At 42.4% G+C, this 14,809-nt stretch overlaps 1 protein-coding gene across 2 annotated transcripts in view; it reads right to left on the bottom strand.

Annotated features, from left to right (window-relative positions):
- The window catches only part of DHX57 (DExH-box helicase 57), a 387,132-nt gene that overhangs the window by 45,887 nt on the left and 326,436 nt on the right, over positions 1 to 14,809 (bottom strand). For both annotated transcript variants that reach the window (XM_085612312.1, XM_085612311.1), the window contains 5 exons: positions 11,281 to 11,481; positions 10,613 to 10,889; positions 9,603 to 9,698; positions 9,393 to 9,476; positions 2,079 to 2,216 (listed from right to left, as the gene is read on the bottom strand). In XM_085612312.1, coding sequence (XP_085468438.1) covers positions 2,079 to 2,216; positions 9,393 to 9,476; positions 9,603 to 9,698; positions 10,613 to 10,889; positions 11,281 to 11,481 — 796 coding nt within the window. The remainder of the gene's footprint in view (positions 1 to 2,078; positions 2,217 to 9,392; positions 9,477 to 9,602; positions 9,699 to 10,612; positions 10,890 to 11,280; positions 11,482 to 14,809) is intronic.

Below are 14,809 nucleotides of genomic sequence, written 5' to 3'. Positions count from 1 at the left end.
ACATTACACACTGTTATGTGCTAAAAAAACAAATAAGTGCCTTTATATTTGTTTAATAAGCAGCACAAATATGCAACCAATATTAGGGAGCAAAAGTTCCAATTTTATAATTAGTTAATATGAAATTTAACATTAAACAACTATACATTCAATAAAACTCCCTTGGCAGATAATGTAGTGAACAGAGGGATGGACTGAGATTAGCTTACCATTCCACTAAGGAAGTCTGTGCCAGACTATGTAGTCACCCTGACATTTTCAAGTATAAACACTGGTTAGGGGGCAGTGGGGTCTGCTCATCACAGGCACTTAATGACAAGGACTCTACCCTGTGGACACCTTGCCAGCTTTTCACAGTGTTTGGGAAAAGGCATCGATCAGATAATTCCTTGTGACCAACACCATGTTTCCAGAGGGGAAATTTCATTTAACAAATCAATGAATTTCATAAGATCTACAACTTGTTTGTTTGGGAAGGAGACAATTACTATAATCCACCTGATAACAGGGATTTGTAAATGTAAAACAGCGGAAACATGGTATTCTGCCAACACAGAAGAATCTTGCAACCCTAGTGTGTGACAAAGAAAATGACTGAAACCTCTGGTTGGTTAGAACATGCCTCTGTAAAGATATTTTGTATACTTGTTTACATTTGAATTTTCCAAAATGCAGGTAGATTGTACAGTGGTGAGGGATATTAGTCCACTGCAGAAGATCAAAATGGAGCATAATTTCTACTAGGTACAAAGTACTGCTCACAGCAGTATTTAATACAAATAGGTGTTACTATGTTATTTACGTTGCAATCATGCCCCATTTTTGTGTCAATTGTTTCTCCTGGCCTCGAATTTATGATGTCCATTATTTTGCTTTCAGAATGAGCCAATTTTGCAAAATTGCTCTGACTTGGCACAGCCTGTTTGCAAAGCGAATTTAAAGGCTTTGAGTCTATAGAAAGCTAAACCATATTTAGCAATTTGAAAATTGTGAAGAAAGAAATGATTCACAGAGGTCATTATCAGACCTATCCAAACCTTTAGGGTTTATTTTGTGTGCTCCAAAGAGGAAAAAATGATAAGGAATGAGAAGTAGGACATCTTCAAAATAACAGTTGTGAAAATCTCTTTCCATTACCCCAGTGGCAATAGTTAGGGCCTCCATATGTTTAGACACACTTTTTTTTGCTTTGGAACTTAGGAATGTGGGCTTTTCAATGAGGAGGGAGAAACAGAAGGAGAGAGAAACAGAATAAGAAAGAGAGAGGGGGGGGGGGGATAAATCATTTACCAGCAGTGGCATCTCAATGGTTTCCTCCTAGCAACCAATATCAAAATGGCACAGCACAGCAACCAGGAGTCAGCCGTAGAGCACAGTACTCATTTTTCATGCTTACATGGACCAGTGCCATTTTCCTGGATTTGGAAGGCTTAGAGCACAGTGACAATTCCTTTCAGGACAGCATTAGGCTCTTGATTTATTTTCAGACGGCGCACTGTAAACAGGGAACACAAAACTGAGCTGGTAGCTCTGTATTTAGTTTTGGTATTTTAGACCCACTTTTGATGGACAGTGTTCTCTATATGCACAATAACAGACTGCTACACCACACTGTAGCTTATCTCCTTGGAAATAGAATCCATTTGCCCCACTGGACTCCTCAAAAAAAGACACCAGACATTTCCTACCAGCTGCGAAAAAAGGAAGTGAAAGTTAACAATCCCAGAATCCCCATTGATGTCATTTCGTTGTTGCTTTCCCTGGGAAGTTTTGAATTCGTTTACGTAAATAATTTACCTTTCTTGTATGCAGTGTTGTGAAATAATTGTTCTCGTCTCTTTTAAAATGTTTTAACTAAATTGGAGTACATTTTAAGAGATGTTATAAAATAACTTGTAGTTGGAAGTGACTGCCATCTCAAACTCACCTTTCAGAAGACAGGATAGGAGTTTATAAACATCCAAAGGAGTGCATGAAATGATGCCTTTGCTTATCAAAACTACTGTTCAATTAGAAAGTGAATATCATAACAGAAATGACAGCAAGGCAATAAATGACTACTGACAAAAATCTTGTACCTCCTCTCCGGTGGCATCCATCACGCCATCTCCTCTCTGCCCCCATCTCTTCTCAATGTCCCTGGCTCTTAACCCCTCCTTTACGAACCCGATATCAGACAGCAACTCAGTGAATTGTCTTTTAAGACTGGAAATTTCCTGCAGAAAAGAAATATGGCAACAAAGCAGTAAGATTTTTTGTTTATCCTTTAACTTGGGGTTTAGAAAGAGCCCATCCTTCTGTGCATTGAAAGGCACCAAAACAGTACCCCGGCCAAAACACAGATGTTCCTTTAAAGCAGACCTAGGTACATAAGCACCTTTGTAAATACAATCAGACAGAAGATAATATAACAAAGAACAATAAACTGCCCAGCGTCGAGTAGTATAAAGAATGCCAATAAAAATGAGCAGGTAGATAATCATACTTGCGTTACTTGGAGTTGAAATATGTGGATCTTTGACCCCCTGAGGGTGGACAGGGAAGAAGGTGCATCCCAAATGTCATGCGGTAATGTGTGATAAATCCTTAGAGGGTAGGAGAAGGCTTGTAAGACACTTCAAGTAGTGTGGGAGCTCACATAAATAAAACATTTAGCATTATACTCAATTGGACTGATGGAGGGTGTTGAAGGAGATGTAGCCTTCAATATGATCGATGTCAGTAATTGATTGATTGACCACGTAGATGTCATTTCAAACCAGAAACATACCCATGTGATTTGCATATAGCTGGGTCTGAACTGAGGTGGCAAAGTGAGCTAAAGAATGATGGATTCAACCCAGATCTGTGACTGAGGGTGAGTGTCTGAAAAGTTTCAGTGCTCCGTCCGTGTTCTCCTTGTGTTTGCAGAGACTTTTGACTTCATTGCTAGCTGCACGTCAAGCATTAAGGAAAATGCTACCTACCAGTTTGCATCTGTTCTTGGCATGTAGAGCTGCAGATTCGAATACTTTTGCATAGATCGCCATCTGGTGTTCGGCTCGGATGTTTGCACTTTGTTTTTGTCTTGGAAGAAGTCTTTGTAATCACGAGGTAGGTGACTCCTCCCAAGGACGATAGTGCGCATGGGTATCGACTCCATCCTTAGATTGTTTTTGCCACGCAGGGTTACGATGGAGTAGTAAGAAGTAGAAAGATATGCCCATGAGTAATGTAACTGAGTAAGATAGTACAGGAACAGATAGAGGTATCTGGGGAGGAGTGTGGGCGTATACGAATCCGCAGCTCTACATGCCAAGAACAGAGGCATACTGGTAAGTAGCATTTTCCGTTCGAGGTATATGATCTGCAGATTGTATACTTTTGCATAGATTATACAGCAGTTACCTCCTTAGCGGTGGCTACCTGTATCTGTTGAAGTGGTTTGAAAAAGTGTTCTTAAGACAGCCTGGCCCACACTAGCTTGTTGTTTTGCCTGCACATCTACACAATAGTGTTTTGTGAAGGTGTGTGGTGTAGCCTAAGTTGCTGCTTTGCAGATGTCATCTAGGGGACTGTTCCCTAAGAATGCCATGGAAGCCCCTAGTTTGCGTGTGGAATGAGCTCTAGGGGGAATGGCTAAGGTGCGTTTAGTTTTAGCATAGCATATTTGGATGCATTTAACAATCCACCTTGCAATTCCCGTCTTTGAGATGGGATTGCCTTTATGAGGCGGGGAGAAAGCCAGAAAGTTGTTTGGTCTTTCTAAAGGATTTTGTCCTTTCAATGTAGTAGAGTATTGCTCTTTTAACATCTAACGTTTGAAGAGCTTGTCTGCCACTGAGTCTGGTTGAGGGAAAAACACTGGGAGTTCGACTGGTTGAGATAGAAGGCAGATACGATTTTGGGAAAATGTAGGGTTAGTCCTAAGAACCACTGTATTGATGGATTTGTAAAAATGGTTCTTTTATGGTTAATGCCTGGAGTTCAATAACTCGCCTGAGAGATGTGATAGCAACCAAAAAGGCTACCTATCAAGTGAGAAACTGTAGCTCACATTTGTGGAGAGGTTCAAAAGGGGGACTCAGGAGTCTGGTAAGGACCGCATTTAGGTTCCACACTGGAGAGGGCTGGACTCTGGGTGGAATGATTCTTTTAAATCCTTCCATAAAAGCTTTGATAGCGGGCACTTGAAATAAAGACAAATGTTGTCTGTTTTGGAGATAGGCTGCTATGGCAGCTAGATGTAGCCCAATAGATGTATATTCTAGGTTACATTGTTGTAGATGCAAGAGGTAGCACATAATGTTCTGAATAGAAGCATCTAGTATATTTATTTTGTTGTTTGTGCAATAAATGGCAAATCGTTTCCATTTTGCTGAATAGCATGCTCTGGTGGTAGGGCGTCTAGCTTCTTTAATGATATTTATACAGTCTGGCGGAATATTTAGGTAGCCAAACTCGAAGACCTCATGTGCCAGATAGCAAGGATGAGTTGATTGGGATCTGGATATCTTATCTCTCCATGGTTCTGAGTGAGAAGTTTTGGGTGAGAGACGTAGTTTTTGATGAGGGACTACTGATAGTTCTAATAGGGTTGTGAACCATGGTCGTCAGGCCCATGTTGGAGCAACTAGGATCATTGTGAGGGAATGCTGTTTGAGTTTCCGAACCACTAACGGAATCAGTGGGAGAGGCGGAAAAGCGTAAGCAAATTTGCCTGACCATTTCATCCATAGCGCACTGCCTTTGGACAATGGGTGTGGATACCTGGACGCGAAGGTTGGCATTTTGCGTTTTGGTGTGTGGCGAACAGAATCATTTCTGGGTGGCTCCATATGCGAAAGAATGGAAGAAGAACTTGAGGATGAAGTTCCCATTCGTGGGTCTGCTGTGTTTGACAACTGCGCAGATCTGCTATGTGATTATGTACACCTAGGAGGTGTTCTGCAAGGAGATGTATGTTTTGCAGAATTAGCCCATCTCCGTATGCTCTGAGCTAGGTGTGAAAGCTGCAGAGTGTGTGTTCCCCCCTGTTTCTGTATGTAGTATAATTGCTGTCATGTTGTCTGTATGGACCAGGACAGCTTTGCCTAGGAGGTGGACTTGAAAAGATTTTAACGCTAGAAAGATTGCCAACAATTCCAGGTAGTTTATGTGGAATTGTCTTTGTTGGGGGGTCCACATGCCCTGGATAGTATGGGTATGAAGATGAGCACCCCAGCTGGTGAGCGATGCGTCTGCTGTTAGCACTGTCTGTGGAACCGGTTCGAGGAAATGCCGCCCTTTGGAAAGGTTTTGTGTCTTCCACCACTGCAGAGAGCGATGGGTGCGGGCGTCCACCAACACCAGATCTGTTAGCTGACCTTGAGCCTGGTTCCAATGACATGCCAAACATTCTTGTAAGGGACGTATTTGGAGTCTTGCATAAGGGATGAGAAGAATGCAGGAGGCCATCATCCCGATTAATTGCATGAATATTTGTGCTGTTGAGGCTGAACTTTGTGGATTAGAGCCTGTATGGCGCTTATCCTGACTGGATTGGGATATGCTAGAGCTTTTGTAGTGTCTATTGTAGCCCCTAGGTATTGTTGTATGTTGGAGATGGGATTTGACGAGGTTTACTGTGAATCTCAAACTGTGAAACAGCTGAATTGTGTTGTGGGTGTGTGTTGCACACAGCTGCTGTGTGATTTGGCTTTTATGAGCCAGTCGTCCAGATAAGAGAAGACATGAATATGTTGTCTCCTTAAGTGGGTTGCAACTACTGTGAGGCATTTGGTGAAGACTCTGGGTGCCGTAGTGATCCCGAATGGGAGGACTTTGAATTGGTAGTGTTGACCATCTACCACAAACCTGAGATATTTCCTGTGAGCAGGGTGAATGGGAATATGGAAGTATGTATCCTTTAGATCCAGAGTGGAGAGAAAGTCGACCTGTTGAAGTAGTGGGAGCACCTGTTGGAGAGTGACCATGTGAAAGTGGTCTGACTGACTGTAGAGGTTTAGCGGTCTGAGGTCCAGTATGGGCCTGAGGGAGCCATCCTTTTTTGGGATTAGGAAATAAAGTGAGTAAACCCCTTGGCCTTGAAGAGGCAAGGGAACTGGTTCTATTCAATGTTTTTGTAATAGAGAGAGAACCTCTTGTTTGAGAAGTGTCAGATGTTCCGAGCACATGGGACGCTGTCTGGGAGGAATGTTTGGAGGGGGGCTAGAAGTGAGTTCCAGGCAATAACCATACTGGATAATTTGTCTTACCCACTGGTCTGTTGTGATGGAATTCCAGACAGGTAGGAACTGTAAGAGACGTCCCCCGACAGGAGTGGAATGATCGGGGGGAAGTGCAGGGAAGTCACTGTTTAGTGGTGGGGGGGTGCAGCTATTGTTGCCACAACTCCCTTTATTATCGCTGCCTCTGTAGCCTCCGCGAAAGTATGCTTTCCGGGATGTTTGAGTGGGGAGGATGGATGTTCTGAACCCATGGTTCTGGAGCCGGCTCTGTAGAAGGAGCGGTGAAAAGAGCCTCTAAGGGAAGGAAACTGTAAGGCCCCCATAGACTTTGCAGTTTCGGTGTCCTTCTTCATCTTTTCAAGTGATGTGTCAACTGTGGAGCCGAAAAGATGTTCCTGATCAAATGGCGGATTTAAAATAGCAGTTTGAACCTCCTGCTTGAATCCGGAAGTCCGGAGCCAAGCGTGTCTATGCAATAAGATGCTAGTGATAATTGCACGAGATGCGGTATCCGCCGCATCGAGTGCACATTTTATTGAGGTGTTGGTAATTAATTTGCCCTCCTGGATAAGGTTGTTGGCTTTTTGTTTGTACTGGTCAAGAAGGTGTTTCATGAGCTTTTCAAGCTCGTCGTAGTGAGCCCTGTCGTACCTGGCCCTTAAAGCTTGGGCATTGACGGTCCACCAATGGTTTGCAGCCTGTGACGCAATATGTTTCCCGGATGCGTCAATTAATTTGGATTCCTTATCAGAAGGGGTGGTGTTGCCTGTACTTTTTGAGTTTGCACGCTTGCATGCATTAGTTACCACAAGGGAATCTGACCTTTAATGTAAATTGGGTCATTGGGCGCTGCCTTGTATTTTTTATCCACCCTGGGATTGAGAACCCTGGTTCTGACTGGGTCCTTAAAAACATCTGTGGCATGTTTTAGCAAGCCGTTTAACATTGGCAGGGTGCTTGTTGATTTTTGCGAGGGTGCAAAGGTTTCTAGCAATCTTCATCTAAGGGGTCGGAATGTAAGGGGACCCCGTGGTATTGAGCAGCCCTATTAATTAGTTGCCTGAACCCAATGTTGTCATCTGGTGGGGACTGCTTAGATGGATAGAGATCCGGATCATTATGTGGGTCGGGATCTGTATTGTAGTCACCCCAAGTGTCTACGTCATGTGGGATGGTATGTGAATGATCATCCCCGTGTGGGTCTATATCTCTACCTGGGTCATCCTCACTATCTGATGGTTGAGATGAAAATATAGGTTGCGGGGAGTGTGGAAGAGAAATCAATAGATGTGGATTAACTGGAGGGGGAGAGCGAGGTGGGGACGTGTTAGTGTCCATGTCCTGTCATTCGAGATGTATAGCAGGTTCTTCTGTAGTGTCCAGTTTCCTCTTTTTTGGAGGCTTGGTGACTAGTTTTCCCGTGTTTGGGTCAATAAACAAAGTTTTTTGCTTTGGATATGTCAAATTAGATGCAGGCTGCATGGGCAAAATTTCTTTGTTTGGTGTCGATTAATTTGGATCCGAACCTTCTTTGGAGGGCGTTTGTGAGGCTTTCTGTGGGGTCTTAGACTCTTTAGGTTTTTGCAGCTCCGAAACTTTTCCGGCTCCGACGATTTTTGGAGTCAGAAGCCTTTTTCGGCTCCAAAGATTTCTTCGGGTTCCGAGTGTTTGTCCTTGCTATGCTTCGATACCAAGGGCTCTAGTGTCAAGGCTGTCTTCGGCGTGGACAAGTGTTTGACTTGTTGCTTCAGTGCCGAGGAGGACTTTCCGGCATCAGAATGGGGCTGGCTCAAGCCCGAGCCGGAAGGCTTATGTTTAGGTTTCGAAGCCGGGCCCGGGGCGTCTGAAACATGTTGCCGGTGTCGACTCGAGCCGGAGGGCGAGCGTGTTACTGGAGCCTTCGGTTTATTTTTCAGGAGGGGGGGTTTCGATACTCACGGACCGTTGAGCCGGGGTGACTGTCTCTTGTTCGGCACCGGAGTCGTCGGCCTCGGAGATGGAGACGTGTTCTTTATCACCTGATTGTTCCGGATATCGGGGTCTGCTTCGAAGATGTCCGGAATCGAATTGCTTCCGCGAGACATTTCGTGACGACGAGCCCGACGGGCACGGATGGTTTTCTTCGTACTGAACGAAGCACAGGCCTTGCAGATTTTATCTTCATGCTCCGGGGATAGGCAGAGATTGCACACCTCGTGCAAGTCTGTGTGTGGGAACTTAGCACCACACCTGGGGCATTTTTTGAAAGGAGACCTTTCCATTGACTGCAGGCGTGGTTGGCGCGGAGAGGCCCAAAGGCCCAGCGCCGAAGATCGAGGTGTTTGTTTTAAGATGCGCGTCGAAAAGAGAAACGCGATCAAGACAATACCGTCGAGTGGAGAGGGATTGCACGTCGAAGAGGGATTCAAAACCGATATAGACCCGGAGCGCAGCAATTCACATCCGAACCCGATGGCGGAAAAAACAATCTTAGGATGGAGTCGATACTGATGCGCACTATCGTCCTAGGGAGGAGTCACCTACCTTGTGACTACAAAGACTTCTTCCAAGGCAAAAACAAAGTGCAAATATCCGAGCCCAACACCAGATGGCAATCTATGCAAAAGTTTACATATTCTTCAAACATAGGCTTTATTTAAACTAACTGTAATGGATTATTTACAGTGCAATACAGCTTACATGGCTATGTACTTTTCAATAGTGACACAAACAAATCATTGCTGTCCCCTTACGCAAGCAGTACTAGCAAGTGCTCCCCCTTGAAACACACCAAAGACAAGCACAGAAAATGTAGAAACAGACCTCACAATGTCTGGCTATATATACTTTGCAGTGTAGGTTCCAGCTTTTCAGGTCAGTCGGGGTGGGATTAAACAGCACTTGGCATGTGCTGTACAGGTGAAACCTGTGAAGCTGGTCACTTCATAGTTCCGCAACTAAGGCAATATAACAAATTTCCATGCATGGTAAATCAATAAAAAAGAATCAGATTCCAAGCAATACCAATTACAAAGCACCCATAGAAAATATACTTTTCCGTAAAGACTTGAGCCTACTACGGATAATGCGGAAATCCCTCTGATGTTGAACTGTCATGTTACTGAGTATCATTTGGGCAAAGCAACTCAATTTTTCCCTTCGAAATAAACACCTTCAATTCCAACTCATTTGCTAAAACCTTACCTGTAGGACTCTTCCAGATAAAAAGTTTTGTCTGCAATAGGAAAAACCAGCACGCTGACTTTCTTTGCTCGCTGAAATCCAACCCTGTGTGCACACAATTAAGAAAGCATGGATAACATATTCTCATGCAATGTGCAAATTGCTTAAGTGTTGACATGTTTAAACAATGACAAATTTATCTTAATGCATTACTCAAAGAGATCCTCTCACCTTATATGCCTGTAAGAGAGCCAGATGATCACTGTTTGCTACTGCAAATTCTAGTTTTTTGCTGTTAGCTTCTTCTTTTTTATCCCAGGGACACACCTAAATAAAAACAAAAAAACACACTCAACCAATATGTATATCATATCCCAGACAAGAAAACAGAAGCCCAGCCTGTGCTTTGGTTAAAAAGACATTAAGCACAATGAACGTTGTGGGAACATACATTAGAATTATTCTTTTCTGACCGAAAACTGATAGCAACAAAGTTCAAAGGCCTACGGTGGTGCACTCTTTGGCACCGTGAACTCACCAGGATGTGAAACCACAACTATGATAAGAAAACTGGAACGCAAAGAGTAAGGCACTTTTGTAAATTAAAAAACAGACACACTGGGTCAAATAAATTCAAATTATTAGTTATGTTAAAATGGAAGATGACATGTCTAAATCGTATACCATTGTCCGTTTGCTTCTATATTGTCACTTTCCTCAATCAGATTTCAATCATTTACATTCTGAGACATGGGGCGCTTCAGGTAAATCATTTATCAAGCGCAGTCAATCTAGTTTTTTGTGCTATAAAAGCAAATACCAGTGAATAGTGTGTTTACTTTAGCCCAGCCTTCAGTCTTCTTGCTTGGGCAAAATTGTGTTAAAAAAATTTCTGACAGATTGCTTTCCTCCCGATCACCCTGAAGCTTTCTCTTGGTGGGAATGAATTCTCAGTTCCTGCTTCTTTCGCCAGATAATAAACGTAGATTACATTTGTAGTAGATATTTATAGCTCTATCATTGCTTTCTCATTTGTATCACAAAGTATATTTTGGTACAACTTCTTTGTAGTAGCGAGGTATATTTTTAGCCATTGCCAAATTGGCATATGCTTCGGTCCTGTGGCGCACATGGCTACTTGTTTTTCGTTGACCAAAACAAATGAGAGATTTTATACAGGCACACTTCAGAAACAGGGCATTCACTAGCTTCTTGATCACAGTGTAATGCAGAATACTTACAAATGGGGACTTAAAAGCCAGACTTGCTGCAATAGTCAGGGAAGGATCCAGGCAGCGGAAAATGGTACCAAATAGCATGAGTTTCCCAATCCTAACATCGACAGGCAGCGAAGCCAGATGGTAGCCCAGAGGGGTCAGTTTTTCATCAGGGGTCAAGGCTCCCAGATCCTGTAGTCGTGTTTTAGAAGCCTGGAGGGCTTGTAAACTTGGTGGCTCAATCAGTTCTGATATAACTGATTCCAGGCGGTACTCAGAGAACATTTCCAAAATTTTTATTCTGGAAAAAAACAAGTTAATTGTTTTCTCTTTTGAAGCAATGAAAAATATGTTTACTCTTTTTTACTATTCAAATTAACAACATTTGCAAAAGGCACTTCTTTGACTAATCTATGCGAACGTCAAACACACTGCTCTAAAAAATATTTACAGGATATGCTTCCAAAGTATTTAAATAAATAGTTAACAGTTGTGGGCCCAACACTAAAAAAAAGTTAATTCTCTTCTATGCTCATAAAGATAGTTTGTTGGGGATTTATTAACCTCCTAAATTCAGGTCATCTCTAATGTTGCAAAAACAGCCCTCGCCTTTAGGGAGAGAGGAGTTCTTACTTTCAAACTAATGAAGGTATTTGTTTGGAAGCACTTTGTGAAGTATTTTCATACAGTACCTGAGACAGAGTTGCTCCAGCGGCACTCTCTGGATTTCAGGGAGCTGCTGTTCAAGCAGCTGGTTGTTGTAGTGGTGGCTAGTGAACAGATGAATACACACCCCTGAAGCCACTCGCCCTGCTCGTCCTTTCCTCTGCAATGCATTTGCTCGAGATACCCACGTGTCCTCCAGACTTTCCATTCCTTTGCATGGATCATACCTATTAAAAAGGGGGGGAAAGCAGATTGAACATTTTTTAAGCAAGCCTTTATTGTATTTTCAGATATAAAAAACCCAAGTGCATTGCACTCTCATTTTCAAATGTAGAAACATCTATGTAAACGCCATCCGTCAGTGGAACACATTCAATCAATTTCAGGAGGTTCATGATGAATGGGTAATTGATGCAGGATTCTAAATCACTAGCAGCAATGTCCCTGTGGCTCAAAGTCAGTGGTGTAAGCAGCCCCAAGGGGGCAAGCAAACATTCACGTTCACCAAAATAATAGTTGATATTATTACAAGACACATAATAAGAACAGTTCATGGTGGCGTATATTGTGCTCTCACAGGCGAAGTCTAATAATGTGTCCTAATTTGTGATCTCATGACCTCCACCAGCCTCTCCTGAGGAGAGCCTGAGCTTCATTTACAGCTGTGGTCCATCTTCCGAGATCCAACCCCATGCGAGAAGATCACCTACTCATCACAATTTCTCTATTAGACTTCTCAGCTTTACAGCGAGCCATTAGGCCTAGGAAGCTTGTCTTGGGATTGCATAAGCTGCACTTTCGAATCAATGTGGAAGAGAACAGTCGAATGTCGGTGAACCAAGAGGTTTCATTATGTGCGCATAAACATACAGTTAAAAAAGAAAAAATGCGGTCTAACCAGTGTTTCATCTGAAGTACTGGGGGGAGGGGGTGGGAGGGGACGGATGGAGGTGTGGTCTGATGCAAAAAGGTACACTGAAGTACCTTTAATTTTGCATTCCTTCAGACTCTGGCCATGTGATCCATATTGTTGTCCGAATGAGGTCACAAGATCTAGTTCCTACCACGCTATTTGTTCCTTTAGGTCACCTTAACAGCTCGCCTCGTAGTGTGGTACAAGGATATAATCAAGTCAAGTCAAGATAGCTTTATTCGATTTCAAATATAAAATCATAAAAGCAACACAGAAATACATACATGTTAAAAAAATCTGAATTAAAAATCAAAATTTTTACAACTCAAGTACATCATGGTCGGGGTATCCAACATAAGGGCAGACTCTAAATTAATTCATCGACAATCTGCTCCGAATAGCAAATTTTAAAAACTTGGATAAGGCATTAATGGTTATTTCATCTTGTAGTAAAAGCAGTTTTAGAAAAGCAGGCCTGCACTGCCTCTGTCCCCAGGTCTTCAATAGGGGAATCAAATATTGCCTTCTTCCCCATGAATAAAATTTACAAAAGAGAACACAGTGTATTTGCGATTGCATTGCAAGATTATCACATGGACAGTTAATTAAATTTGGAGACCAATCGTTTCTGTCTGGAAAAGTTATTAATCTATAAAAGGACCCGACTCTCAGACGAGCTAACAACATCCTGTCGTAGCTGGAGTGATCGGGAGACAGATACAACTGTAGGCCAGGGGCCTGTAACAGTAAATTATGTTGGGATACAGATATCTTACTTTTTTCATCACACCATCGTCTACTTTCCAGGAAGTCAAGACACCATTTTTTGAAAGCCTTCCGGGAGATCGAGGTTAAGGAACAAGGGTTTTCAAAAAAAGCTGAATGTCCCATCTTAATCATAAATTCTTTTACATAGCCAATCCAGGGAATGTCCATGCATCTTTCTAATTTGAGGCAGTCAATCAGAATAGTTCTATTAAAAACAGTTTCCTTTGTAGTCCATATCTTGTGCCATAGCAATAAGGGGCTAACTTTAACTAGATCAGAAATATAAACCAGATCTAATTCCTTATGGCAAATATATGTGGAGGACGAGTTGGGAAACGCTAACAAATAACGCAGGAAAGAATTTTCTTTTACTTGAATCTCCTGACAGTCAGCGATACCCCATATGCCGGAACCGTATAATGCAGTTGAAACACATTTGGCATTATAAATATCCATTAAAATACGGACAGGCCTGCCCCCCAGCTTATTGGAAAACTGTTTTATTGCTCCTAGTGCGCGAGCAAAAGCAAGATTCCTGCTCCTAATCGCTGCTTTCCAGGTGCCTTTTTCATTAAAAACAACCCCTAAATATGAGAAAGTACTTGTAAGTCCTATCTTAGACTTTTCAATAAAAACATTACAAGGAAGTTTATTCTTCGAAGAGCAGCACATGGAGAACGTTTTCCCTATATTTATTTTTAGGCCTCTAGAGCTCATGAACGATGTAAAACAGGTTAGAGCTTTTTGGAGGCCCAATTGGGTTCTAGCCATGATAACTGCGTCATCCGCATAAAGTAAAATGGGAACCGCCGTGCCATCAATTTGAGGATAATCTACCTTTTGTTTGATTAAAAATTCCGCCACACCATTGGTATATAGATTGAAAAGAAATGGTGCCAGGATGCACCCCTGTCGAACCCCTTTCTTTATTGGGAACTTAGTAGAACACTCTCCTTTATTTCCAAAGCGTACCTTTGCCCCTGCCCCCCTATATAATTCTTTAATGAAGTTAAGAATGTTTATGTCAATACCCAGGCCTGTCAAAGTATTCCATAATACCTCATGGTTCAGACAATCGAAAGCTGAGCTTAAGTCGATGAACGTCATAAAAAGATTACCTTTTTTAGCCGTCATATATTTACCGATGATAAGGGCTAAATTAAGTCCTTGTTCGATTGTACCTAAACCTGTCTTAAAACCATATTGGAACTTAGAAAGGATATCCTTTTCCTCGGCCCAGGAGTTTAATCTGTTTAAAATGACTACCTGCCACTTTCATCAAAGAATCAAGTAGGGAGATAGGCCTATAGCATTTGGGATCATTACGATCTCCCTTTTTAAAAATAGGCACAACTATGGCTTCTTGCCAGGTCGGTGGAAAACCCATGCTATTAAAACTGTTTAATACGTTGGTCAGCAAAGGAGTCCATAAGGAAATTGTATCTTTATATATATCTATAGGCACACCATCGGGGCCGGGAGCTTTATTTCTCGAACTTTCTAGTAATGCTAATTCTACTTCGGGGACAGAGAAAAGAATACTTAGAGGGAATGAAGCGGAAGGGGCCCACTCAGTTAAAAGCTGGTAGTTTTGGGAGGTAAAATCTATAGTAAGCAGGACGTCTTCTTTATAAAGCTCGGTAAAATGTTCCACCCAGGTTGGTCCATCAATGGCAAGCTCTACCTTATCGGATTTTCTATCTACGAAAAAGGGAGCATTTACTGCTTTCCAGAAGGCAGTACTATCTCTCAACAGACTGGCTTTTGTTAGAGTATCCCACGCAATCTCCTTCAACTCCTGTTTCCGTTTTTTCAAGCAGGTTTTGAAGGCAGTTCTCGCAACTCTAACTGCTAGCGGGTCTTTCGGTATGTTC

The sequence above is a fragment of the Triturus cristatus genome, chromosome 6 (assembly GCF_964204655.1).
Source record: "Triturus cristatus chromosome 6, aTriCri1.1, whole genome shotgun sequence".
NCBI classification, from domain to species: domain Eukaryota; kingdom Metazoa; phylum Chordata; class Amphibia; order Caudata; family Salamandridae; genus Triturus; species Triturus cristatus.
Note: the sequence above shows the minus strand (reverse complement) of the source record. Positions and strands in the feature narration are given on the sequence as shown.